Consider the following 27,485-nt stretch of genomic DNA (forward strand, 5'->3'; position numbering starts at 1 on the left):
CATCTCGTTTTAATGCTGAATGTTTAGCTAGGAGTCATCAAGTACCATTTCTTAAGTCTTTGGAATGACTCAACTGAAGATTGAACTATGGAAAAGCTGATTATTGGAAAAACTAAAAATGAGTTCCTAAAATCTGAAATTGATCTGCCAATACATGGTTGGCACAGATCACTATGAATTATCCAGAAGTGAAAATGATTTTAAACGTAATAATATCATAAAAACAACTGCTATCATGCTGGTCCATATTTACTTTTTCTTTAGTCGGATTATTGTGAAATTTAATTTAATTACTTACAACCGACTTATTTGGCATAAAACTGTCCCATTTTGGCATATCGGTTACCTGTGTATGTTAGTAGCATTAAATGTTATAATTTATTTATGTACCCATTTCACTAGAGACTTGTGGGTATTTTAAAGGATTCAGCCATTGTTTTAAATATGTGTGGGGTTTCCTTACCGGTTGAGAATAGAGCATATTGCTATCAGGAAATATATCCATCTCGTACATTAGTGTATTAGGAAGGTCGTTTATGAAAATCAGGGATAACAGCCCTTGTAAAAGGGTTTGTATAAATATATATATATATATATATATATAAACTGTGTCAATCGCTTTATTGCAGATTAGTAAAATATCAATATTTCCCTAAATATACGTCACAAAAATGAAAATTGTACCATCAAAGGGTTGTCTTAAATTTAGTTCCTAAAATTGTATTCAAATTCATGCCATATTCACAAAGTTATGGCATTTTATTCTTCATCAAAGAATTTCCACTGTCCATCGCTTTATTGCAGATCTCTTACAATGCCACAAAATCAGGCAAATAAAAGTTATCGAGAAGCAAAGGATAGTTGCTGGACTCACAGAAAGATTGTCCATCAAAAATTTAGCCACAGAGTTGGAATGGGATCTAAAAACCTTAGCTGCAACCCGAACACCAAATCCAGAAAAAATAAGTGCATCAGGAGAAACCTTTTAGATCGCGATATTCGGAAAATTCGTAGGGAAGTCAACCGAAGTACAAACAGCACCAGTGCTTTCGTTTTTGCAAAAGCCGGAATCGCTCCAAGATCCAGGCATGCCCGATACAATGTGTTGAATGATATCGCAAGGAAAATCAAACCTCTTCTAATGCCTCCATAGGGAAAAATGAATAGCTTGGACACAGAATTACATGAAAATGGATTTCCAACAAGTCCTATTTAGGGATGAGGTCCATGCTACTCTTGACAGTTCGGATAGATGAACCAAAGTTTGAAAACCAAATGGAACTCCGACTCGTTACAGAGTTCATTACCAACAAGGAGGTGGAGGCATCATGTTTTGGCCGGGAATCATTGGGGATAAGTTTGTTTGACTATTCCGAGTGCCAAAGGATGTAAAGTTTACCAGCAATATGTACATGGCCTTTTTGAATAATCATTTCGACATGGCTAGATGACCTACTATTGTCACGTCACTTTCAGATGATTTTTATAGATGACAATATATCATCCCATTCTGCTTGGGGCGACTGCATCCTTCTTTGAATCTATAGAATTCGTTGGGGAAACTCTCACGACCTGACCACCGTGTTCTCAAGACCTTAACCCCATTGAATATCTCTGGTCAGTATTATAAAGAGAAGTTTATGAAGGAGGAGAGCCATTTACTTCAAAGGATGCCTAGTGTAGGAACATAGTTGATGTTGCTAGAGCATAACTCCTTTTAAGATCAAACAATTGACTTCCTCAGGGGACAAAAGGTTGTTTTAATTTATTTAAAAAAAATGGTGATCGATGAATAATTTATATGAGGCCCATACCTAGGATATGTTTTTGTTTATTATTCTTCGACAGAAAAATATAATATAAAGTAAAGTTCACAAGGTAAGACATTGTATTTTGCCCTAAAACAACATTTTAAGAGACGTGCAATAAAGCGATGAACAGTGGAAATTCTTCGATAAAGAATAAAATGTCATAACATCGTGAATATCGCATGAATTTTAATAAAATTTTTGGAAAAAACTAACCTTAAAGGAGTCGTTTGATGATATAATTTTCATTGTGTTGTAACGTATATTTAGTGAAATATTGATATTTTGTTAATTTGCAATAAAGCGATTGACACAGTATATATATATATATATATATATATATATATATATATATATATATATATATATATATATATATATATATAAAATTTTATCACGAACATAAGAAACCAAAAGTAGGTTCTTTGATAAGACAGGGGCGCGTTCAAAATGAATCCCTCTTTGACTTTTGCATTTTAAACTTTAATTCAAGCCATTATATAGAAATAATTTCATAAAATTAACAGTAAGTTCTTTCCAGTCTAATATAGACTACAATGTATTATGGACTAAGTAAATTTGAAGAGGTATCTGACTAGATCAGGCAATTAGTGAATTTAATTGAAAAATGGGCAACTTCACCAAAACTTCAACCAGAACTAGCGCCCATGCTTACAAAACTGTTTAAACGTTATCTTAAGGAGAATTGCTTCCCATCACCCTGGAAAATCTCATCAGTATGCCCTGTATTTAAGAATTCAGATGATCGCTCATCTCCCTCTCAGTACAGGCCAATAAATCTCCTGTACGTCATGAGTAAGTTGCTAGAATCTGTGTTAAATAGAGAAGTAATCAACCATTTCAGCAAAAATAACCTTCTTAGTGACACGCAATATGGTTTCCGTTCTGTTAGATCTACAGCAGATATGCTTGTAGCTATATCTCATAGGATTAGCATATCTCTCGACGGAGGCTACCTTTCTAGGGCAATTGCCCTTGACATATCAAAGGCCTTTGATAGGGTATGGCATAAAGGTTTGCTTCACAAGATCTCCAGCTATGGTATAGCTGGAAATTGTCTTCTCAATTATTAAATCATTTCTCTCTGATGGGTTCATAAGAGTAGTAGTTGATGGGCAGAAATCAGAAGCTCTTAGTATTAATGCTTGAGTTCCTAGGGGTCCATCCTGGGCCCAACTCTCTTCCTGATCTACATTATTGATCTTCCAAATCATATCCTTACATCATTCGTAAATCATCTATGGTAGCACATCTAAGACCATAAATAACCAAGTTCTCTCCGATTCTTTCGTCTCTGATTTTGAACATGTGGTATAATGGGGAAAGAGGTGGCTGGTTACTTTTAATGCATCTAAAACCAAGCTTTTATCTTTACATCATCAACGCTCTTATCCTCATCTGGCATCAATTGAAATAAATGGCTCTCGTCTTGGAGAGGAGTTTTGACAGGCTTCTGGACTTGACCTTTACTCCTGATCTGAAATGGAACACACATCAAATCCGTTGCCAAGGCCGCTGGAAAAATGGTGAGAGCCTTCTATCAATCCAGTAGATATCTCACTGCTGATGCAATTCTCTATCTATATAAGAGCCAGGTACATCCAAGGATGAAGTACTGTTACCATGTCTGGGCAGGAGCTGCTAGAAAAAACTTATCCTGCCTTGATAGACTTTGTAGCCTCGTAGGAGATGTCCTTTTTTCTTTCCTGCAACCTCTTTCCCACAGAAGAGATATTGCGAGTTTGTCTCTGCTTTGTCGTTATTTTCATGGCAAGTGCTCGACTGAGCTTCAATCTATGGTCACCCCATGCCAAACTTTCATAAGGAACACTCGTCTAGCTGTAAACACTATCAATAATTCCCTCCACTCTTTATCTTTGCCTAAACCTAAACGTAGATTCCATAAACAAAGCTTCTTTCTTAGAATTGCACGCCTGTGGAACTGTCTTCCGTTTTCCTGCTTTCCAGCTGACTACAATATGGTTGTCTTCAAGTCTAACATAGACAAGTTCTTGATAAGCCGTTTCACTTAAGTTAACAAATTTAATGAATTTCCACTACTAACGATTACTGTATTGTTCAATTGACTACTGTACACTCTTTAACCCTTATCCTCGAGTGGCCTCTGGGCCTTTATAAGTGGTGATGCCAATGTAAAAAAAAATTTCAATGGCAATAAAAATATCGGAAGTGCAGAACATTTGTAGGTACTCATTCAATCCCGATATATATATGTATATGTATGTATATATATGTATATGTGTGTATATATATATATATATATATATATATACGAGGAGCGTGCAATAACTAATGCCCCTGATCCACTTCCAGTTGGCTGAGCAAGATGAAATTTTGCATGTGCAATAATTTATATCTCTACGGGTTATGTGGCAAATTACAGCTCTGAACTAATTGTGGTTTCTGTTTTACAGGTGTTTGAACTGAGTCAGGTGTGAAATTGAGCCTGTCGAATGTTGAGCAGTGATCCAGTTTTTGTATTTGAAAGGACGCACACCACAGGAGACTTTTGATGAAATGAAAGAAACTTATGCTGATAATGCCCCATCATATAACCTTGTAAAATGCTGGCATCGTGAATTCAAACATGGCCGGAAGTCTGTGGAAACAGCTCCTAGACCTGGTCGCCCCCTTCTGCCATTGATGAGGCATCTGTCCGTCAACTTGAGGCTGCCATTTTGAAAGATCGGCGCATTACTATTCACCAAATAGCCCAAGATGTCAAGATTAATACAGGGTCTGTGGAAACTATCATTCATGACCATTTGCATATGCATAAGGTGTCTGCCAGTTGGATTCTCAGGTTGCTCACACCATTCTAGAAGCGAGAACACATCAAGGATGTGCCAAGAAGATGAGTCAAAGTTTTTTAAAAGACTGATTACACAGGATGAAACCTGGGTCCATCACTATGATCCAGAGACCAAAGCCCAGTCAATGCAGTGGAAGCACTTGGACTCACCACCTCCAAAGAAGGTAAGGGTGCAGCCCTCCGCTAGCAAGGTCATGCTCACAGTCTTCTGGGATCAGGACGGAGTAGTGATGACAGATTTCCTAGCAAAGGGTACCATAATTACAGAAGCCTATTATACTTCACTTTAGAGGAAATCAAGGGAAGCTATCAAAATCAAGAGGCGGGGCAAGATCAGCAAAGGTACCCTCCTCCTGCAGGATAACGCTCCGGTCCACAACTCGCATGTCGCCAGATCAGAAGTACAGACATGTGGTTATGAAATCCTTCCCCATCCTCCCTACTCTCCTGACCTTGCACCCTCTGACTTTCACCTCTTCCCAGCTATGAAGTTGTTTTTGAAAGGAAAGCGTTTCCCAGATGATGCAGCCTTGATTTCTGAAGTCACGTCGTGGTTGCAGAACCAACCTGGGGTTTTCTACAAAAACGGTCTCCAGAGCTGCATCAAACGATATGAGAAATGCATAACTCTGGGTGGTTCCAATGTAGAGAAAGACTATTAACGTGTGCCAAGTTTCGTTGCTCTACTGCTATGGGAAGTGGGTCAGGGGCATTACTTATTGCACGCCCTTCGTATATATACACGCCCATTATTAGTGAAGATTTTATATCTGGTTTCTTGACACTTGAAACTGAAACTACGTACTCCTAGGCATTATTTCTGTTCTTTTTTTAGAGGAGGGGGCGGTAGGTACCATCTGTTGCCATGAACTATGTATATACAAACAACTGGCCCTGATGGCATCCCAATTATAGTGTTAAAAAAGCTTCAACCAGAACTTGCTCCCATACTTACGAAACTATTTAAGCGCTGCCTTAAGGAGAAGTGCTTTCCGACTCCCTGGAACACCTCATCAGTTTGCCCTGTATTTAAGAATTCAGGTGATAAGTCATCTCCCTCTCAGTACAGACCTATAAGTCTCCTGTGTGTTATGAGTAAGTTGCTGGAATCCATATTAAATAGAGAAATAGTCAACCACCTCAGCAGGAACAACTTTCTTAGTGACACACAATATGGTTTCCGCTCTGCAAAATCTACCACAGATGTGCTGATGGTTATATCCCACAGGATTAGTGAATCTCTTGACAAAGGCTTCCTTTCTAGAGCAATTGCTCTTGACATATCAAAGGCCTTCGACAAGGTATGGCATAAGAGTCTACTTCACAAGATTTCCAGCTACGGTATAACTGGAAATGTTTTCTCAATTATTAAATCATTTCTCTCTGATAGGTTCATAAGAGTAGTGGTTGATGGGCAGAAATCAGAAGCCACAGTATTAATGCTGGTGTCCGTCAGAGGTCCATCCTGGGCCGAACTGTCTTTCTGATCTACATCAATGAGCTCCCAAAACAGATACTTAAGTCATTTGTTGACATCTATGCTGATGACACGACCATCTATGGCAACACATCAAAGGTTGTAAATGACAATGTTCTCTCTAATTCTCTCTCCTCTGAACTTGAGCGCGTAGTACAATGGGGTAAGAGATGGCTGGTTACTTTTAATGCATCCAAAACCAAGCTTCTATCTTTTCATCATCAACGCTTTGATCCCCATCTGGCATCAATTTAAATGGATGGCTCTCGTCTTGACATATCAAAGGCCTTCGACAAGGTATGGCATAAGGGTCTACTTCACAACATTTCCAGCTACGGTATAACTGGAAATGTTTTCTCAATCATTAAATCATTTCTCTCCGATAGGTTCATAAAGGTAGTGGTAGATGGGCAAAAATCGGAGTCCTGCAATATAAATGTTGGAGTCCCTCAGGGGTCAATCCTGGGCCCAACTCTCTTCCTGATCTACATCAATGACCTCCCTAAACACATACTTAAATCATTCGTTGACATCTATGCTGATGACACGACCATCTACGGCAACACATCAAAGGCTGTAAATGACAAAGTTCTCTCTGATTCTCTCTCCTCTGATCTCGAGCGCGTGGTTCAGTGGGGGAAGACATGGCTGGTTACCTTTAATGCATCCAAAACCAAACTCCTATCCTTACATCATCAACGCTCTGATCCCCATCTGGCATCAATTGGGATGGATGGCTCTCATCTGTTTTGACAAGCTCCTGGGTTTGACATTTACTCCTGATCTGAAATGGAACACGTACATCAAGTCTGTTGCGAAGGTTGCTGGAAAGATGGTGGGATCCTTTTACCGCTCCAGAAGATATCTCACTACTGATGCAATTCTCTATCTATATAAAAGCCAAGTAAGTTCAAGGATGGAATACTGTTGCCATATCTGGGCAGGAGCTCCTAAAAACAGCCTATCCTGCCTTGACAGAGTACAAGATAGACTTTGTGGATTAGTGGGGGATGCCCTTTTCTCTACCCTGCAACCTCTCTCCCACAGAAGAGACGTTGCGAGCCTATCCTTGTTTTATTGTTATTTCCATGGCAGGTGCTCATCTGAACTCCAATCTCTGTTCCCCCCTCGCCAATATTTCACGAAAAACACCCGTCTAGCTGAATCCACTTTGAAAAATTTCCCCCATTCTATATCTGTGCCTAAATCAAAACGTGGATACCATGAACAAAGCTTCTTTCTTAGAACTGCACACCTGTGGAACTCTGTTCCGTCTGCCTGCTTCCCACCGAACTACAACTTGGATGTCTTCAAGTCCAACGTTAACGAATTCCTAATGAATCGCCCCCTTAAGTAAACACTTCATCAAATCTCCACACTAACGTAATGTACTTGCAATAACCCTTATCCCTGAGTGGCTTCCGGGCCTTGATAAGTGGTGATCACTGTGTAAAATATATATATATAAATATATATATATATATATATATATATATATATATATAAAGTATAAGCTAGTTTCATTTCGTTTACCCAAAATGTTATAAGACTGAGTTTCATATTCATTTACAAAAAAAAAAAAAAAACTACCTATTAACCCATATTATTTTATTATTGAAATCTTTTTAAATGAGTAATTTGTATATTTATTTGCAGACTGTTAGCCTCATTTTCATAGTTTTCGTTTCACGACATTTGGACCAAATATTCCTCTGGCTTTCGTTAGGTGGTTAACTGCAACGGATAGGAATGCTGAATCTCTTAACTGTATCTTCAGTTATTACTAGGGCTATGATAACAGCATATTCTTTTCGTTGTTTTGACTCTCGAGTGTGTATCCCTTGATATCTTATATGCTTTTATATAGAGTGATGTGGTTCTTGGTTGATTAACTGTGTCTAACTGTGTCGGATATATATTCGAGAGTCAAAACAGTGATAAGAATATTCTGTTGTCATAGCTCTAGTAATTACTGCCTTCCATAGTTGTTGTTGTCTCACCACATTTTGGCGAACAAATCCTCTGCCCGGCGTTTGGGTAGGATTTAGAACACTATCGTTAGACAATGTTCAACTGGAACCAAAGAGATTCATCGTCTCTATTCACTGCGCCATGTCGAAACATTGTAAAACAACTATGAAGATAAGCATAACAGTTTGCAAATAAATAAACTATGAACTCATGAAACAATGTTTACTTTTTTTTTAGCCTGAAAATATTCCAGACATGATGGAAATTCTTGGTGATGATGGCAACATTCATATACAAAAGTTGGAGTATGGCAGTGACTATGTAAGATTTAATTTCTAAATCACAAAATTTTGTCAAAAATTAATTTTTCCAATAGTGTTCAATTTGCAATTCAAATTTCAACATAAAAAAGATTATATAACAAATAAAAACGTAAGTCAGTTTTAAGATTGCATACCTTCGCCTGACAACGTAAGAATGAGTAAAATTTTTATCTGAGCCTCACTTCTCCATATTGTATGAAGTATTCCCAAAGTAATGCCATGGAAATATTGATAATCTCCAAAACTATTTGACCAGGCTGAAATTGTTACATGGCAGTTACTGCAACCAAAGCGGATCAGATCCATACATCAAATTTGGGGAAAAAATCGGAAGTTCAAATTCCATCAGAATTTCGGCCATGACCAAATTATTCAAAGTCATGATCAAATATCGCATAAGGTGTGGGATTTCATTTGCTACAATATGGGCAAATAGTGAGTCTCTATGATGAACAGAACCGAAATTACCATCGAAAGTGATGTTTGGTTCAGCAAGGTTGACGCATAGTGACAAACCAACAAATAAAACGAACAGAAAATATAACTTCCTTGGCCGGACGTAATAACAATTATGTGTAATTAGACTGTATTCGTTAATCCAAGAAGACGATAGATATTTTTTGTGTCTATTTGATTTGGTGATTTTAAAAAATTTTTTTAAAATCAAAACGCTCAGATGGAGACATATTTCTAAACTGAAGCAATTTTTATTTTTGTCTTAATCAAGTGTACCTCCTTTTGAGGAGGTGTATTTCCCCATGTTAAAAATCCACTTTGTGTCTAACTCTGCCCTCATGGGCAGGTAAATAAATAGTGACTTATGTCTAATCTGTTGTGAAGATCACTAGACAAAATGGTTGGATCATTTTCCCGCTTCAGAAAATACCTGACTCATGATATAATCCTCTAACTAGATACACCCAAAGATGGAGTACTGCTCAAAGCATTCTTTCATAGCTTGACGAATCAAAAATCAACTTTGCTATCTAGTGAGTAATGATCTCTTCTGTTCTCTACAGACAGAAACAGTCACTAGTCTTTCTCTACTCTCTCTTTATGTTGGTTGAAGGTGTTCAATTAAATTCCTCATTGTAAGACATTTACAGCCAGAACGCATCCACCGCAACAGAAAAGATCTTTCCTTTTTACCTCAAGAAGAACAAAGTTTCTTTCTAAGGGCTCCTCATCTGCGGAATACATTACAACTTGGCGGATTCCCTACAGACTACAACATTGTTGTCTTCAAATCCAATGCTAACAAATACTTGTTCATAACCTATCCTAAATTTTTTAAATTTCATTCATCGTTTTCAATCCTCTCATAATGTTCTTCATCTTTCAACTGGCAATCCAGCCATATAATTCACCTGTATCATTAATAATTAATATTTTTAATGTAAGGAAAACCCAGCACCCCAAAAAGGAACACCCTGGATTTGGAGTGAAATTAAAAATTACCTCAGAGTAAAAGGATATCTCCTTCACTAACTGAGAACAAATGAAGTGTATTATCAGAACAGATACTACACTTTGTTCCCAGACAAAAGGTAGACATCTGGCTCCTTCTTGTAAAATACTCACAGCAAGAACTCTTCTTTCTACAACTGAAAAATACTTTTTTCTTTCTTTTGTGTGTCTAATGTCAGACGAAATTTCCATGAACAAAGTTTCCTTCCAAAATCTTCCCAAATGTGAAACACATTACTTGCAGACTGCAACATAGCTGCCTTCAAATCCAATCTCAACAGAGACATAAGTAATCAAATTTTATTCATTCCATTCATTGTTTTCGATTCTTTCATAATATCCTTCATTGTTTAACTGACAATCCATTCGTCTCATTAATCTTTATCCTCGAGTGTTTTTTGGGCCTTGATAAGTGTTGACTTATTAGTAAAAAAATGTTCGGGAGAGATGGAGAACAATTATAGATGATTTGGATTCTTCGAACTATGGTTCTCACCTTGAGTGTTATTCACACAATGTTTTCGCCGATATAACTTCCATTCTTCTTCAGGTATATCGTGTCGAACCCAGGGATCTTTCTGCCGAACTCAGAAATCTGCAGGGAATTTTGAACGGAATCCTTTATTTAATCCACAACGGTAGTTTGCTCTCGTTCACTCAGCCATGACCGGGTAAAAGTTTCAAGTAAATTGTAGTTGTATTCTTAGTATCGCCCACACACAAGATTGAACCTTTAACTTCAACTGAATTTCATGTAGTACTTTACTCGTTATATTGCGGGTTTGTGTGGACAATTCTAATATGAATTTTGGGAGCTTTAGACCTATTCTTATTTTTAGATGTTGTCACTGTAGATTACTATTTATTACATTATATATGCATATATATGTGTATTTATTTACTTATTTAAAACCGTACAGAAGGTCAGAAAAACATTGGTACCGTCGGTTTCAAGCCTAACATAAGGGAGACCAGTTAATGGTAAATAATGTTAGGCTCTCGTCAGCCATATTGTTTTCTCTTCATTGTTCAACTGACACTCCATCCATTTCATTAATCTTTATCCCCGAGTGTTTTTGGCCTTAATAAGTGTTGACTTATTAGTAAAAAAAAAAATGTTCGAGAGAGAGGGAGAACAATTATAGATTATTTGGATTCTTCGAACTACGGTTCTCACCTTGAATGTTATTCACACAACAAAAGAGAAAACAATATGGCTGATGAGAGCCTAACGTTATTTACCATTAACTGGTCCCCTTTATGTTAGGCTTGAAACCGACGGTACCAATGTTTTTCTGACCTTCTATACAGTTTTAAATAAATAAATATTAAGCTCTTATATCGAAAATTCGTTTTTGTAATCGAGCACTTTGGTGGAATTCTTTCCTCAAAACAGTGAACAAATATATATATATATATATATATATATATATATATATATATATATATTTGTGTGTGTGTGTGTGTGTGTGTGTTTATGTGTGTAAATGTTTAATTCTTAATCTATATAAATAAAACAGTCGATATATGTGTGTGTGCCTGTGTGTGTGAAAATATTTAACCGATAAACACTTAAATTCATTACTAGTCACATACCACTGAAATTAACAGAAAATAGTAATCGTGCACTAAGGATGGTTTATAACGAGTAAAATCTTTGTTTGGATGGATGAATAACGCATACAGAAATATGTCGGCAAGTTGAAATGCAAAATGTTCATTTCAACTTGCAGACATATTTCTATTACTTTTACGCATGCGCAAATTCATGCATAGTTGAAGTGAGTTAATTTATAATCTTTCTTTTCTATCTGTGGATAGCTCAAACGGTGGGGAATATAACTGAAACACTAAATATTTTGATTTCGATTCTGGCTGATGGCACCTAAGTCATTATTTTTTAAAACTCTTGAAATCAGTACTATATATTAGGTACAATATAATATTCAATAGAGAAATGTCTCTGTAATAATAAATACAAAATTTGCATAAATTAAAATATATTTAAGCATATTTTACGACCGGGAAAGGCCGGGTGCCCCCTCCTGCTACTTCAGTAATAATTACAGATTATTTGAGCCATCTGTAAGTATACAAGTCTGATTTTTATGAAGAAATAATTCTTGTAGAAATTTATAGTGTCTCGGAATTTCCCAAACCTTTTATAAAAATAGGTTGGTATTTCTTCACAACAAGTCTTACGTTCATTTTCAGTGTCACGAAATTGCGTATTCTTCTCTGAAAGCATTTCTTTATGGAAATCTGAATTTTATAGTGCAAGAAACAAGGATACATGCAAATCTCTTGTAGTCGTAACGTTATCCTTTGCAATGGCGGTCCAACCTTCAGAGATAACTTTTGTTCATCCAATACTGACAGTCGGTATTGGGATGTAAACGTGATTGTGTTACGGCACAATCACGTTGACACATTGGTACTAGCCAGATCACCGAAGTTAAGCAACGTTGAGCCTGACCAGTACCAGATGGGTGACCATTTGGGAAGGCGAGGCGCTGTATGTACCGTGAGGTAAAATATCAGGTTGGAAAACTGGCGCAGTCTATCCTTCTCTCGAGGGTAGATGGGCCTCTCTTAAGCTGTGGTAAGCAACCCATCTAGTGATGGTGTCACGATAAAAAAAAATATCCGTGATAAACCTGGCGAAGCATCGAGTATTCAGCTACGGACAAGATTTGAATCAGACTACAAACTCGTGTAGTGAGTTCAATCTCGGCTGCGGCCGCATGTTACGTTTCACTGACAGTTCTACCATCAACGCTTCCTCATCTTAAGTTTAGAAGCATAAGAAAACAGTGTAGTTTTTTTTTATAAATAAATACTTGCAAGTTCTGTCTCAAATGAAATCAGTTAATTCATTATTGATGCAGATTCCAGGTGAAGAGGCAAATTTTGACATTGAAGATCTTCCTGATATCAAAAAAGCTTACACAGCGTTGGCGAGTATGAGGAAACTGCAGAAACTACTTTTGTAAGTATGAGATAAATTTTCTTTTCTAGATTTCCTTCCAATGTCACATGTTTTGTTGGCTTGTAGCAGTAAGAAACTATTCACTTTCAAAGTTTAAAAAGAAATAAATTTATTACACTATCATGATCTTGAGGAAAGACATGTTTCAAAACTTTTGAAATTTGTTTGGTATCAAATAACAAAGAAATTTGTAAGGCTTTAACTCTAAAAAATATTTAAGACACTAATCTTAAAAGAAATTTATAAACACAAATTCCATAAGGAATTTGTAAAGCAATAATTCCAAAAGCAGTTGGTAATTTCTCAAAAGAAATGTGTAAGGCAATATTTTCAAAAAGTAATTCGTAAGGCAATAATTTCAAAAGATATTTTTAAGGCACTAATTTCAAAAGAAATTTGTAAGGCAATAATTTCAAAAGAAATTTGTGAGGCAATAATTTTCAAAAGGAATTTTTAAGGCACTAATTTCGAAAGAAATTTGTTAGTCTGAGATATATATATATATATATATATATATATATATATATATATATATATATATATATATATATAATTAGGAGAACCTGTTAACCGGCGTTGACCTGTGGTAGCATCCCTCCCCGTAAAAAAATAAAGTACAGTTGGTGTTGTTTTAGTCCAACCACCAACCTCATGTTAAAAACAGCAATCGGAGTGGACACCCTAAACCTACCTATGTTAAGAATGGTTTTCGCAACAGACACCTCATTTTGTGAGTGTGGGTGTGGTTGGCAAGAAATTAGCCCGTAATGTAATAATAAAAAGCAATATATTTTGCTTTGTGACCTATTTTGGTCAAAAATTAATAACGAAACATTCAATAATATTTATAATAGATTAAAGTACGCACAAATAATTTTAAACGTCAATGTTATTTCGCATTATCATGTATTTGTGTGTAAAAATAAAAAAAAATATTTAATAATAGTTAATCTCCGTGCGAGGTCTCCGGAAAGAAAAATCTATGTAAATGTAAATAGAAGAGCTTACCGGTTCGAACACCCCCCTCCCTATAAAAATAAAAAATAAAAAAAAAAGAAAAAAGGGGAAAAAATAAAAAAAATTACCTGCATTAGCGAGGCGCTAACGTATAATGGCAGAAGGAAAAGGAGATGTATAAAAGCTCTCTCTCTCTCTCTCTCTCTCTCTCTCGCTCTTTCTCTCAATGAGGTCAGCTCTCTTTCTCACTCTCTGTCTCTCTCTACCTATCTATGTATCTATCTATCTATCTATGTCTATCGGCAGGATTGTCGTTTAGTTGTATGAATACTCGCTAACCCTATATCGAGCAAAAAGGGAATAAAGTGGGGGACATTGCTATCACACTGAACGTAAACCGAACGTTTTCACAAGTAACAAATGAATAATCTAAGTTAAGAGTTGGAAATATAAAAAAATTCTTTTATTCTAAAAGTAAAACTTTTTCACAAATAAACCAAAAAGTTAAGAGTTTTAAATAAAAATAATTTCCTGGATTTTAAAAATAAAACTTATTCATCAATACACAGAAATATTTAATAAAACACGGTACTTATGCAGATTTTGAATGTCCGGTTCCAAATCAAAAATAAATCAGTATCTTTTCGTTTTCGTTTACTTAAGAACCAGTGTTTCATTTTGTGTGGTCGCCTTTTGAGTGTTGTAAATCGTTACCAGATTTTAGCGAAGCAATATCTAATCTAAGTAAAAACACGATTTAACATTACATTTAACTAAAACTTGTGATGATAGCAAACCCAAGTAAAAGAAATGATCTCTCTCTCTCTTACTCTCTCTCTCTCTCTCTATCTATCTATCTAGAGATCTAGAGATCTTTGTATCTATCTATATATCTCTATCGACAGGATTGTGGTTTAGTGGTATCAATATTTGCTAAGCCTATATCGAGCAAAAGGGAATAAACTGAGCTACACCGCTATCACTCTGAACGTAAACCGAACGTTTTCACAAGTAAATAATTCAAGTTAAGAGTTGGAAATATAAACAATTTCTTTTATTTTAAAAGTAAAACACATTCATCATTAAACATAGAATTATAATAAAACACGGTACATATACAGATTTTGAATGTCCGGTTCCAAATCCAAATTAAGTCAGTGCTTTTTCATTTTCGTTTCAAGCATAACTATTTCATATTGTGTGGTCGCCTTTTGGGTGTTGTAATTCGTTACCAGATTTTAGCAAATCTAACCACAAACACGATTTAACATGTACATTTAACTAAAACTTGTGATATCAAAACCAAGTAAAAGAAACGAATGGATATGTAAAAAAATGGCTGTGTGTTTTAAAGTGTCAAACCATTCGTTTAATGGTGGAAGAAGCGAATGGGGGAATTTTAGAATGTCAACTTCTAAGCTAATCAGCTGGGCCGGATTTCGGTAAGGGAGAAATTATTGTTTGTGTAGATGTAAAGTTGTAAGAGCATGTGATGTGTCTAAATTCAGTAGTCAGTTAATGACGGCATAGACACAGGAAAGCAGGAAAAATATAAATTCACACGTAAGAGGATTTATGGAATAGGGGGTAAAATAGGACTTACTTCCTCTGTAAGTATGACGGTGACGATGATGTCACTCCTAGGACTAAATGTAATTTTTTAATATTACAAATTAATGTGTCTAAAATATCGTTTTATAGTTAAATAAGGTAATGGCTAATAGTGTAAATAAATTTGTATGTGTCATCTGTTGTTGTAAGCCTACGGTATTTTAGTCCAGAGGAGAATAACTGCGCCTCTTTTATTATATATATATTTCTGTTGAAACATTTTTTATTCACTTATATTTCCTTTTATATATACCAATCCTTATTTAAGAAGTTCAATTTAATTACAGAGCATAAAATGAATAAATGACAAAAGTCTATCTTCCAAATTTCATGATGTTGACCATCTTGAATTTATTCCTTTAATTCAGTTGATATTTAAATATTTAAATATGACATTTGTAAATACGTACGTATATATATATATATATATATATATATATATATATATATATATATATATATACATATGCACATATATATATGCACACATATACACATATATATATATGCACACACATATATATATACACACATATACACACACACATATATATATACACACATATATACATACACAAACATATATATATATATACACACACACACACACACACACACACACACACACACACACACACACATATATATATTATATTTGACATTAAAAAAAATGTTTAAATTTCAACTGTATTTCTCGTGGTTAACAGCGGCTGTGTGGATTTGTTCCTTGCTAATGGAGTCAGAGATGGCTTCGTTGCCAGGTTTGAATCTCCCAACCGGCGGTAACAGTGACACCTTGCACTGATAATTCTCAAAAGGATGAAACACTAGTGTCTGTAGGTATTATATATATATATATATATATATATATATATATATATATATATATATATATATACGCACATATATATACACATATATATACACACATATATATATACACACACATATATATATACACATATATATATACACACCTATATATACACACACACATATATATATACATATATATACACACCTATATATACACACATATATATACACATATATATACACACACACATATATATATATACACACACACACACACACATATATATATACACACCCACACACACATATATATATACACACATATATATATACACACACATATACATACACACACACACACATATATATACACATATATACACACGCACACACACATATATATATACACACATATATATATATATATACACACACACATATGTATATATATATGTACACACACACACACACACACACACACATATATATATATATATACTCGGGTTTTTTTATTCAAAAGTAATGGACTAATGAATTCAACGAGGTTGGTAGATAGTGCTCAATAAAAAGAGCTGATAATACTTGTTTATTGTTATATAAACATGGCCACATCCTGCTGCTACAAATAGCCACTTGTTTCAATCAAACAACAGATATCATCAGGCAGCGACTTGACTATTCAAAAGTTCAATGAATAATGGATTTTTATTTTCGGTAGGAACTCTTTAAAATTTGGAGTTAAAAAACTTAAAACACAGAACTTTAATTATAAGATGTAAAGACGGAGGGGGCAATTTAAAGAGGGAGGGGCAAATTATATATATATATATATATAAATATACATATATATATATATATGTATGTATATATATATATATATATATATATATCCCATTTTGCATAAATGGTTACTTATGAATGGAATGTTAGGCTGAGGGATTTGAATGTTGGACTTTCGAGTGGGGAGCTATCAGCCATGGCAACCGGTTGTTGGAAAGGTTTTCTTAAATAATATTTATAATTGTTAAAGGAACGGGGCTTTGTCTTATTAGCATTAAATATAACCACCCATTTTATACTCCATTCCACTGTAGACTGGAGATCATTGTTTAAGGATTCAGCCAATACTTTGGATTTGGGTGCACTCGATTTGCCCACGTGTTGAGAATAGAGCATCTTGAACAGGGCGTTTATGAAAATCAGAAATAATAAAAGCCCAAGGATTGATCCCTAGGACACACCCACATTAGATATACAGTCATCAAGGATAACCTGGATCTTTCTTTTAGATAAGAACGACTTTATTATGTTAAATATTCTTCCAGTAATAACACACACATTTATTTTCATGAGAAGACCTTCATGTCACACCTTGCTAAAAGCTTCGGATATATCAAGCTTCACCTTTTTCAATGCTGTTTCAAAATATATTTATAAGGCAATAATTTTCAAAAGATATTCGTAAGGTAATAATTTTCAAAAGATATTCGTAAGGCAATAATTTTCAAAAGATATTCGTAAGGCAATAATTTTCAAAAGATATTTATAAGGCAATAATTTTCAAAAGATATTCGTAAGGCAATAATTTTCAAAAGATATTCGTAAGGCAATAATTTTCAAAAGATATTCGTAAGGCAATAATTTTCAAAATATATTTATAAGGCAATAATTTTCAAAAGATATTCGTAAGGCAATAATTTTCAAAAGATATTCGTAAGGCAATAATTTTCAAAAGATATTTATAAGGCAATAATTTTCAAAAGATATTTATAAGGCAATAATTTTCAAAAGATATTTGTGAGGCAATAATTTTCCAAAGATATTTGTAAAGCAATGATATCAAAAACAATTTATAAAGTTCTAATCTCCCGACAATTATAAGACAATAATTTCAAATATTTTTTATAGCAGTAATTTCAGTAAATTGTAAGGTACTTATTTCAACAGAAGTTTGTAAGTCATTAATCTCCAAGAAATTTAGCAATACTTATAACTAGGGCTAGGACAACAGCATATTCTTCTCATCGTTTTGACTCTGGAGTATACATCCAACACAGTTAGACACAATTAATCAACCGAGGATCACATTACTCTACATAAAAAACATATAAGATATCAATGGATATATACCTGAGAATCAAAACAAGGAAAAGAATATGCTGTTGTCATAACCCTACTCATAACTAACTCTCCTTTCAGCAGGATGCCTTTTGAAATCCACTTCTGCTTATTTATTTTAGAATGCGCACCATACTCCAATTCACTTTCACATAGTTCGCCATTTACAGAAACACAGAAAATAATTTTACCCGTTAAGTCACTTATTGAGCTCCGGTTACGTTTTTGAAATCAGATGGAAATGATTATGCAAAGTCAGTTAATTTTTTTTTAATATGAAAACAAAATTTTTTCTCTATATTTCTTTCTGTTCACAATATCCCATATCCCTCACCCTGTGTCTGCCTGTCCGTCTATTACTCTCTTTTTTCTCCAGGTATGAATTAAATAATATTAATATTTTCATAAATGTCTTATGAAAGTTAGATAGAAAAAATACATTTTTATCAACTAGAACAAAGTAAATCTATACATCTATGAAGTGAAAATGTGTGTGTGTGTGTGTGTGTGTGTGTGTGTGCATTTCCCTACCAAATAACTCTGTCAATTTTCAATCTAGAGACTCGAGATTTGACATAAGGAGTGTTGAGATTTCGGAAAATCTTTTTAATCAGTTTTCAGTCAGAAATTTGGCTGTCAAGGAGTCAAAGTTCAACAATTTGATCTTTGAAAATTCAACTTTTCAGTGTCTAGCAAACTACTCAGCCAATTTTGGGTCTAAACATTTGAAATTTATACATAATGGGTATTTAGACATGCGGCAAGCATTTTAATCAGTTTTGGAGCGAAAATTTGGCTGCCAGAAGATCAAAGTTGAAAGAGTTGACCTTTTCAGATTCTACTAAATTCCTCCGCCAATTTTGGGTCTAAATACTTGAAATTTTAGATGTAGGTAACTTGGACATGGGTAAAACTTTTTATTTTGATTTGAGACAAAAATAATAAATGTCAAAGGGTCAAAATTGGGGTCAAAGTTAAAAAATATCTGCGGTTTCTACAAAATTATTCCGACAAATTTTGGTCTAAACATTTGAAATCGTACATAAAGTGTATTCACACGTAGGGCAAGTTATGAACAGTATATAGGGTCCGAACAAAGCCGGGATGAACTGATAGTATATATATAAAACTTTTCAAAATCTGTATTTTAATTTAAAAGAAAAATTGTAAATCTAATAATTTAGAGATTGCTGTTAATAAAATAATACAAAAATGGGTCACTAGGTTTTCTTCTCGTAAACACACACACTTACACACATATATGTATGATAGTATTTCATTTATACAAACATGCATACGTGTATTTATTTATTTATACAATTTATGCATACGTGTATTTATTTCATTTATACAAACATGCATACGTGTATTTATTTATACAATTTATGCATACGTGTATTTATTTCATTTATACAAACATGCATACGTGTATTTATTTATACAAACATGCATACGTGTATTTCATTTATACAAACATGCATACGTGTATTTATTTATTTATACAATTTATGCATACGTGTATTTATTTCATTTATACAAACATGCATACGTGTATTTATTTATACAATTTATGCATACGTGTATTTATTTCATTTATACAAACATGCATACGTGTATTTATTTATACAAACATGCATACGTGTATTTCATTTATACAAACATGCATACGTGTATTTATTTATTTATACAATTTATGCATACGTGTATTTATTTCATTTATACAAACATGCATACGTGTATTTATTTATACAAACATGCATACGTGTATTTCATTTATACAAACATGCATACGTGTTTCTGCTGCAGCACATGGACCAGCTTTTTTAAAAAATAAAACCAGTTTCTAAACCGTAATCTTTTCCGTTATTTCAAAAAGGGATTGAAAAAGCATTATAAAGAAAAAGAAAGAAATAATAAAATAGAGGAAATAGATTTAGTGGTAAATTGGGGACCAAGGAGGCTTAATATATATATATATATATATATATATATATATATATATATATATATATATATATATATATATATATATATATATAGTTAGTAATTTATAAAATATATATGGCGATTAAGCTACACTGAATATTCGGCGTTTCATCCACTCTAGGATACCGATATAAAAAATAGTTTTAAAACTAAGAAAAACAATAGAAAATAAACAAATAAATAAATTAAATAAACATGAATATACATAAACGATCACACATATATGTATGTATATATATATGTATATATATGTGCATATATGTATGTACACATATGTATATTTATATATAAACTAACAATAAAAAAAAACACTAACCTAGTTTTAAAACAGATCCTTTGTCCGATAAAATGCATGCTCATTGGCTGATAGGAAGGGGCGCGGTGGATACTAGAAAGCTGATTGGCTAACTAAATCCTCAATAGAAGAGGACCATATAAAAACGATAAACAATCAAAGAATTCGCGCATAAGCCCGAGGAATCCTAGAGTGGATGAAACGCCGAATATTCATTGTAGCTTAATCGCCATATATATTTTATAAATTACTAACTAGCTCTACCTACGTATTGAGCACTTTTGAAGTAAATACTTAAAGTTTACGCATAAATCTATACTTTCGTATATTAATTTTATGTGAGTAAATGAAGTAGTTTTATATATATATATATATATATATATATATGTATATATATATATATATATATATATATTAGTGCAGCATTAAGAATTGATTATATAATGTTAAATTGAATTATAAAAAAAAAATTCTTAATGCTGCAATATTTTAAGTTATAAATTTATTATATTTTTTACTAGAATATCTTGTCCTTTCTTTTCCAGTTTAGCAACTAGTCCTTTACTTTTTTATGTTTAAGCTTGACTACATTACTTTTCATGCTCGCGTTTTTCTATTGTAATCCATGATTTTTCCAGGCTTTCAGTAAATTCACTTGTTCTTTGTTTAATTTCAGTCTTATTGTTTTGACCCCATAAACATAACATATGCACATATATATAAAACAATGTACGGCACTCATTCTCTGTTTCATTTGTTTCTTCTCTTTTCGCGAGAGCGGTGAATTAGTAGCAACACTAGTCGCTGAAGCGACGTGGTTACTATGAAACCAGTCATAAACAATGTCGCTTACCTCCTTACGAATTTTTACGATTTTGAACACCAGTAAATTTATCACAACTTTTGTTTTACTGAACGAAAATTGAAAAATGTTTTTCACAGTGATCTATAAACTGTAATAATTGTTTGAAATTTGGTTGAAAAATGAGTGAGCGGTGAAGCTTTAAAGCAGTTCTAACTAATTAAAACTGCCACTTAACCATATATTCACAAACATTACTGTGTTTGAATGATATATATATATATATATATATATATATATATATATATATATATATAGCCATCCATATACAGTACTGTTTTGTTGTATCACAACTCATCAGTGCGGCTAGACATACACCTTTTCCCAGCCGTGGATCGAACCTACAACCATATATATATATATATATATATATATATATATATATATATATATATATATATATATATATATATATATATATGGTTATAGGTTCGATCCATATATATATATATATATATATATATATATATATATATATATATATATATATATATAACTACTTCATTTACTCATAAAATTAATATACGAAAGTATAAATTTATGCATAAACTTTAAGTATTTACTTCAACAGCGCTCAATATGTAGGTAGAGCTAGTTAGTAAGTTATAAATATATATGGCGTTTAAGCTACACTGAATATCCTAGAGTGGATGAAATGCAGAATATTCAGTGTAGCTTAAACGCCATATATATTTATAACTTACTATAAATATATATATATAAATTGCAATTAAATTTACCAAAATGATCCAGATGGTGAAATTAAAGTATATTATAAATATTAAAGAATTAATATTTACAAAGTTATCTCAGCCAGATGTAAAAGCTCGATAAAACCAAATAGGAAATAGAGCTTATAATATGAGCAAACAGTTAATAAAATATGTTAAAAAACACTTTGAAATGAGTTACAACTAGAAATAAAATAGGTTTAAGGCTCCCAAAATGTGTACTAGAACTGTCTGCAAGGACCCGTGGCGCAGTAGTTAGATTACTTGAAAAAATCAATTGTAAAAAAAAAATGATATTCTCCTGAAGGTTGAAGGCTCAATTCTCAGCGTATGTGACAGAAAAATCTAATTGCGAATTACTTAGGATCTCTGTTTAGTTATGGCTGATGAAACGAAACCATGCTACCCTCGTTTGAAATTCTGTCCAAATTACCGAGTTTGACAAAATACACCTGAAGAAGATCAACCGAAACGTTGTGAAAAATGACACTTAAGATGAGAACAGTAGTCCAAAGATTCCAAATAATACGAATAACTAATCCTCATCGCAAAAATTCAGAAACGTAATATATATATATATATATATATATATATATATATATATATATATATATATATATATATAAAGGAACAACCCGAGTTATGTGTTCATCAAAGTTTCGTCTTTATTTCGAGATTCCTCTGGACGAAATAAAGACGAGACGTCGATGAACACATAACTCGATTTGTTCCTTTTTATTTCTCTATTTTGTCGGAATACTATTTCCATTATTCTCATCATACACACACTTATATCTTAACATAAGTTATAAACAAAAAAAAAAAAAGAAGAATTTTGAACTGTTCTTGCATCAGTGTAAGGCACCAGGAGTTTGGGGTTCAGACTGTGGGAGTGGTTCTAACAGCTGTTTGTTTATTATTGTTTTTCCAAAGAATTCGACAGAGAAAAGGCATCTTAATGTTGACCTTTCTTCTCTGTGGATTTCAGGAATGTAAATCCAGAGAATTTCTGCTTTTGATTCCAGATTGCTTTCCTTAGCTGTTTCGTGCTGGCCCGGGCTCGGACTCCTGTCTGTTATTTCAAGGAGTGTGAGGAATAGATAGTCTGTTAAATACATCCGTTCTTCTTAGCCGATCATCATTAGGATCATTCCCTTTCATGTATAAATATTTACATTGTGACAGCAGGGTGTCTCCCCCACCCCACCTCCCCTTAAGAAAAAATCTTATCTCCATTTATTTCAGGATGGGAACAATGGCTCAGTTACTTTCTCGTTGGGCGAGTCATTTATAGAAGAACTAAAAAAAAACAACAACAAAAAACACGTGATCCGTATGGTCATCCATTGAGCTCAGGGTAGATTGTTTTGAATCAGGGAAAAATTTGCAAAACCAGTTTAAATTAAAGCAAATATAAACTTTCGATTCACCACTCCCTCTACCTCTCTTTGTCTCCTTTTATTCTTTTGGTATGGGTTGAATAGTATTAATATTTGTGGTGATATTTCATATTGTTCATAATAAAGCATTCTTTTATTTCATCTAGGTAGTTTTATTATATAGGTAGTTTTATTTTTTTATATATAGTTTTATTGCTTTTGACTGGTCACCGATTGAGCTCCGGTCAGATTATTTGAATCAGGGGTGAGGGACAGAGTTTGCAAAGCCAGTTATTTATTATTATTATTATTATTATTATTATTATTTTATTTTATTTTTTTTTAAATAAAGATAAAATTCAAAATAAGTCTCTTTCCGCTGGCTGCTTGACCACACACACACACACACACACACACACACACACACACACACACACACACACACACACACACACACACTCTCTCTCTCTCTCTCTCTCTCTCTCTCTCTCTCTCTCTCTCTCTCTGTTCATTTTTCAGTTATGGGTTAAATAGTATTATTTGTGGTAATATTCCCCGTTGTTTATGATGAACTATTTCGATCTTTTTTATCATTGGATTGTTAATAAACATAGAGAGAAAGAGAGAGAGAGAGAGAGAGAGAGAGAGAGAGAGAGAGAGAGAGGAGGGAAGAGAAAATGAGAGAGAGACTATATATATATATATTTAATTGAGAAATTTTTGAAAACTTTGAAGTGTCGAACACAATGATAAAATCATTGTTAATTGCCTTTTTGTTTATTGCTTTTTTTTTGTAAGTCCTATATTTCGCTAATACATAGCCTCATCAGGGTCGAAAGTCCGGTTCGTGAATTTCTTTTTCTTTTTCATTTTGGTGTTAAGGCGAAGAGACGAGAATTTACGTGTTGGTCCGCCGGTCCGGTGGTTTCAAGTGTGTAGTGCTCCAGTTTCGAGCGGGATTTATAGTAAAAAATGGTCACACTTTTTGAAGACACTTTTTAAAAGTAAAATTTAATTGAGAAATTGTTGAAAACTTTGAAGTGTCGAACACAATGATAAAATTTTTATCATTGTGTTCGACACTTCAAAGTTTTCAAAAATTTCTCAATTAAATTTTACTTTTAAAAAGTGTCTTCAAAAAGTGTGACCATTTTTTACTAACACACACACACACACACACACACACACACACACACACACACACACACACATATATATTAAACTAAGTTATAGACAAAAAAGAATTGATACTGATTGAGGTAGAATGACTAAGACTGCCCGCTCTCTATGAGCACCGCTCCTATAGCAAGTAATTACAACCTACTATCGCTACTAAACTGCAAAGAACATTATGGTGAAACAGTCCTAATGTAGAAGGGCCTGGTGAGCCATGATTATGGATGTGAGCAGACTTGGTACTTGAAGAAGAAGAAATACTTATGCATGAAAATAAAATAAAAGTCCAAACAACATGCAATGAGAGAGGATGAGAGTAATACCTAGACACTCAATGAAAAATGAATTACTTGATGAAGTTAATTGTAAATTACGACTAATTAGAACAATTAAAATTGATTTTTTTTTCAAACATAACTCAATCCCCAAACCAAGGAGTATTTTAGCATGTTATTTTCTGTGATGAAAAATATATAGGAAGAGTGCCCTGAGGGCACAAATGTTGATTAAATAAACATTTGTATAATAATAGATCAGTTATAGATAACATCAGTTTCCAAAGGCAGAATTTTTTCATTTAACATTTCTTAGAATAATTTCTTCATCATCTGGTACGATTGGATATGCGTTCATGTTGGAAGCCTGTGAAAAGTTTTTATGGGTCTTAACGGTGTTGGCACTAGGATTTATACCCCCTCTCTCAATCTGTGATACATTGAAAGAACAAACAAATTACAAAGAGAATTTTTATCTTTTTTATTTTATCTTATATATAAAGTAAAGTTAGTCATCTCCCCTACATAGGTGCTCAATATCTTTAGTAACAAAAGTCACATTTTATTATTTGAACAACACTGCGTAGAGCGAGTTTTTGTTATATAATAGATTATTTTTACATTTTTTGACACAGCTGCAGAAGAACGTGTGTAAATCTTTGAATCAACTGCAGAAGGAGCACCGAAACATCCACATAAAATTAGGGAGGCTTTCCAAGCAGTACTAAAACTACATTTCTCTCCATCTCCCTTTTTTATAGAGAAGTGATGATGATAACAATACATAAGAAACGATGAATTAAATTTCAATTTGAAAAAAATGTGGACTCATTACCTGTATTACATTAAAAGTTTTGTTTACTTATAACATTAAAATCATAAATGACCATTTGATCCCAGAAGAATTAATCTTTTTTTTTTAATTTAGATGTTATTTTTCTGTTAAAAAATATTAACTTTGTGGATGTTTCTATTGTATTTTTCAAGTTTTAGTGTAGAAACAATTGTCCTTTATATAATAGATAATTTTTACATTGTTTTGACAAAGCTGTAGAAAAAAAAATCGTAAATGTTTGAAGCAGAAGGACCACCAAAACACTCAAATAAAATTAAGGAGACCGCCAAAGCAGTACTAAAACTAAGTTTCTCTTCATCCCCTTTTCTTTATAGAGAAATGATGATGATCTTTAATAGTTAATAAATGATAATTTAAATCTGGAGTTAGTATCTACTGATTTTTAAATTATGGCAATTAAAAACAACACTATCTTTGAGGGTATTTGTATTATATTTTTCAAGTTTTAGCAAAACGGTTTTAACAATATAGAAAATTGCCCTTTATATAATAGATGACAGTATGCATTTTTCTTTTTGACAAAGCTGCAGTAAAACGTGCACAAATCTTTGAGGCAAGAGTAGAAGGAGCAGAGGACAAATTATTTTTTTATTATGCCGATTAAAAAATACTAACTTTATGGGTGTTTGTATTGCATTCTTTAAGTTTTAGCAAGGTAGTTTAAGCAATACAGAAAATTGCCCTTTGTATAATAGATGATTTTTTTTACATATTTCTTTTTTTGGGACAGATCTGCAGAAGAACGTGCACAAATCTTTGAAGCAAGAGCAGAAGGAGCTGAGAACAAATTGGCGGTGTGCGAGGCAAAGATCCATATATTGGAAAAGCAACTTCGTTATTTCACTGGCGAGCATGAGGCTGAAAGTGTGCCAAATGTAACAGCTTCTCCATCAACTTCAAAGACAAACCTGGATGTCCCAAAGCATTTACCAACCAAACACAGCAAGAAATTTGTCACGAAGACTATAAAGTCAAAGAAGAAATAAAAGTGAGATGTAATTTAAAAAAAAAAAAAAAAAAAAAAAAAAGAAGAGGGATTTCTTTTTTTAAAGCCGAGGAAAAGGTTTTTTTATTTTTGCTTTTCTATTTTTCGAGACTAACATTGTATTTTGCACTGAGTTTATTTGAATAAAGTAACTTATAAAAGATTGAGTAATGTCGTTTTTGAGGAGAGGTTTCATGTGGAGCAGGGTTTATTAAATTCTTACAAACAGGGAGACAAGAAGTTGCCCGGAATTGAATGATAATCAATGAATGTGTCACACTCATATATTTTTTTGTCATCAAAATCGATGAAATTGTCTATTTTTCAATCAAATCGATTGATTGCCTGTAGGAGACGCATCGTGATCCACAGGAAGGAAACTTCACATACCCCCACCCCGCACTGACTTAGTCCACAACACATTGTTGTCTGCAAAAGAACCTGCAATTGATTTTTATAAAATTACTTCATATAAAACTAGCATGGATGTAACAAGCATGGATACCCGGCATTGCACGGGTCGACATGATGTTCAGGTTGGACACAGCT

General features: G+C 33.3%; 1 protein-coding gene across 1 annotated transcript in view; it reads left to right on the forward strand.

Annotated features, from left to right (window-relative positions):
• The window catches only part of LOC145241411 (axonemal dynein light chain domain-containing protein 1-like), a 182,933-nt gene extending 155,833 nt beyond the window's left edge, over positions 1 to 27,100 (forward strand). Inside the window, exons 25-27 of the mRNA XM_080104340.1 lie at positions 8,348 to 8,431; positions 12,789 to 12,889; positions 26,682 to 27,100. Coding sequence (XP_079960466.1) covers positions 8,348 to 8,431; positions 12,789 to 12,889; positions 26,682 to 26,937 — 441 coding nt within the window. The 3' untranslated portion in view covers positions 26,938 to 27,100. The remainder of the gene's footprint in view (positions 1 to 8,347; positions 8,432 to 12,788; positions 12,890 to 26,681) is intronic.
• The last annotated feature ends 385 nt before the right edge of the window (positions 27,101 to 27,485 follow it).

Source organism: Euprymna scolopes, chromosome 20, assembly GCF_053919585.1.
Source record: "Euprymna scolopes isolate OS-2025 chromosome 20, ASM5391958v1, whole genome shotgun sequence".
NCBI classification, from domain to species: Eukaryota; Metazoa; Mollusca; class Cephalopoda; order Sepiida; family Sepiolidae; genus Euprymna; species Euprymna scolopes.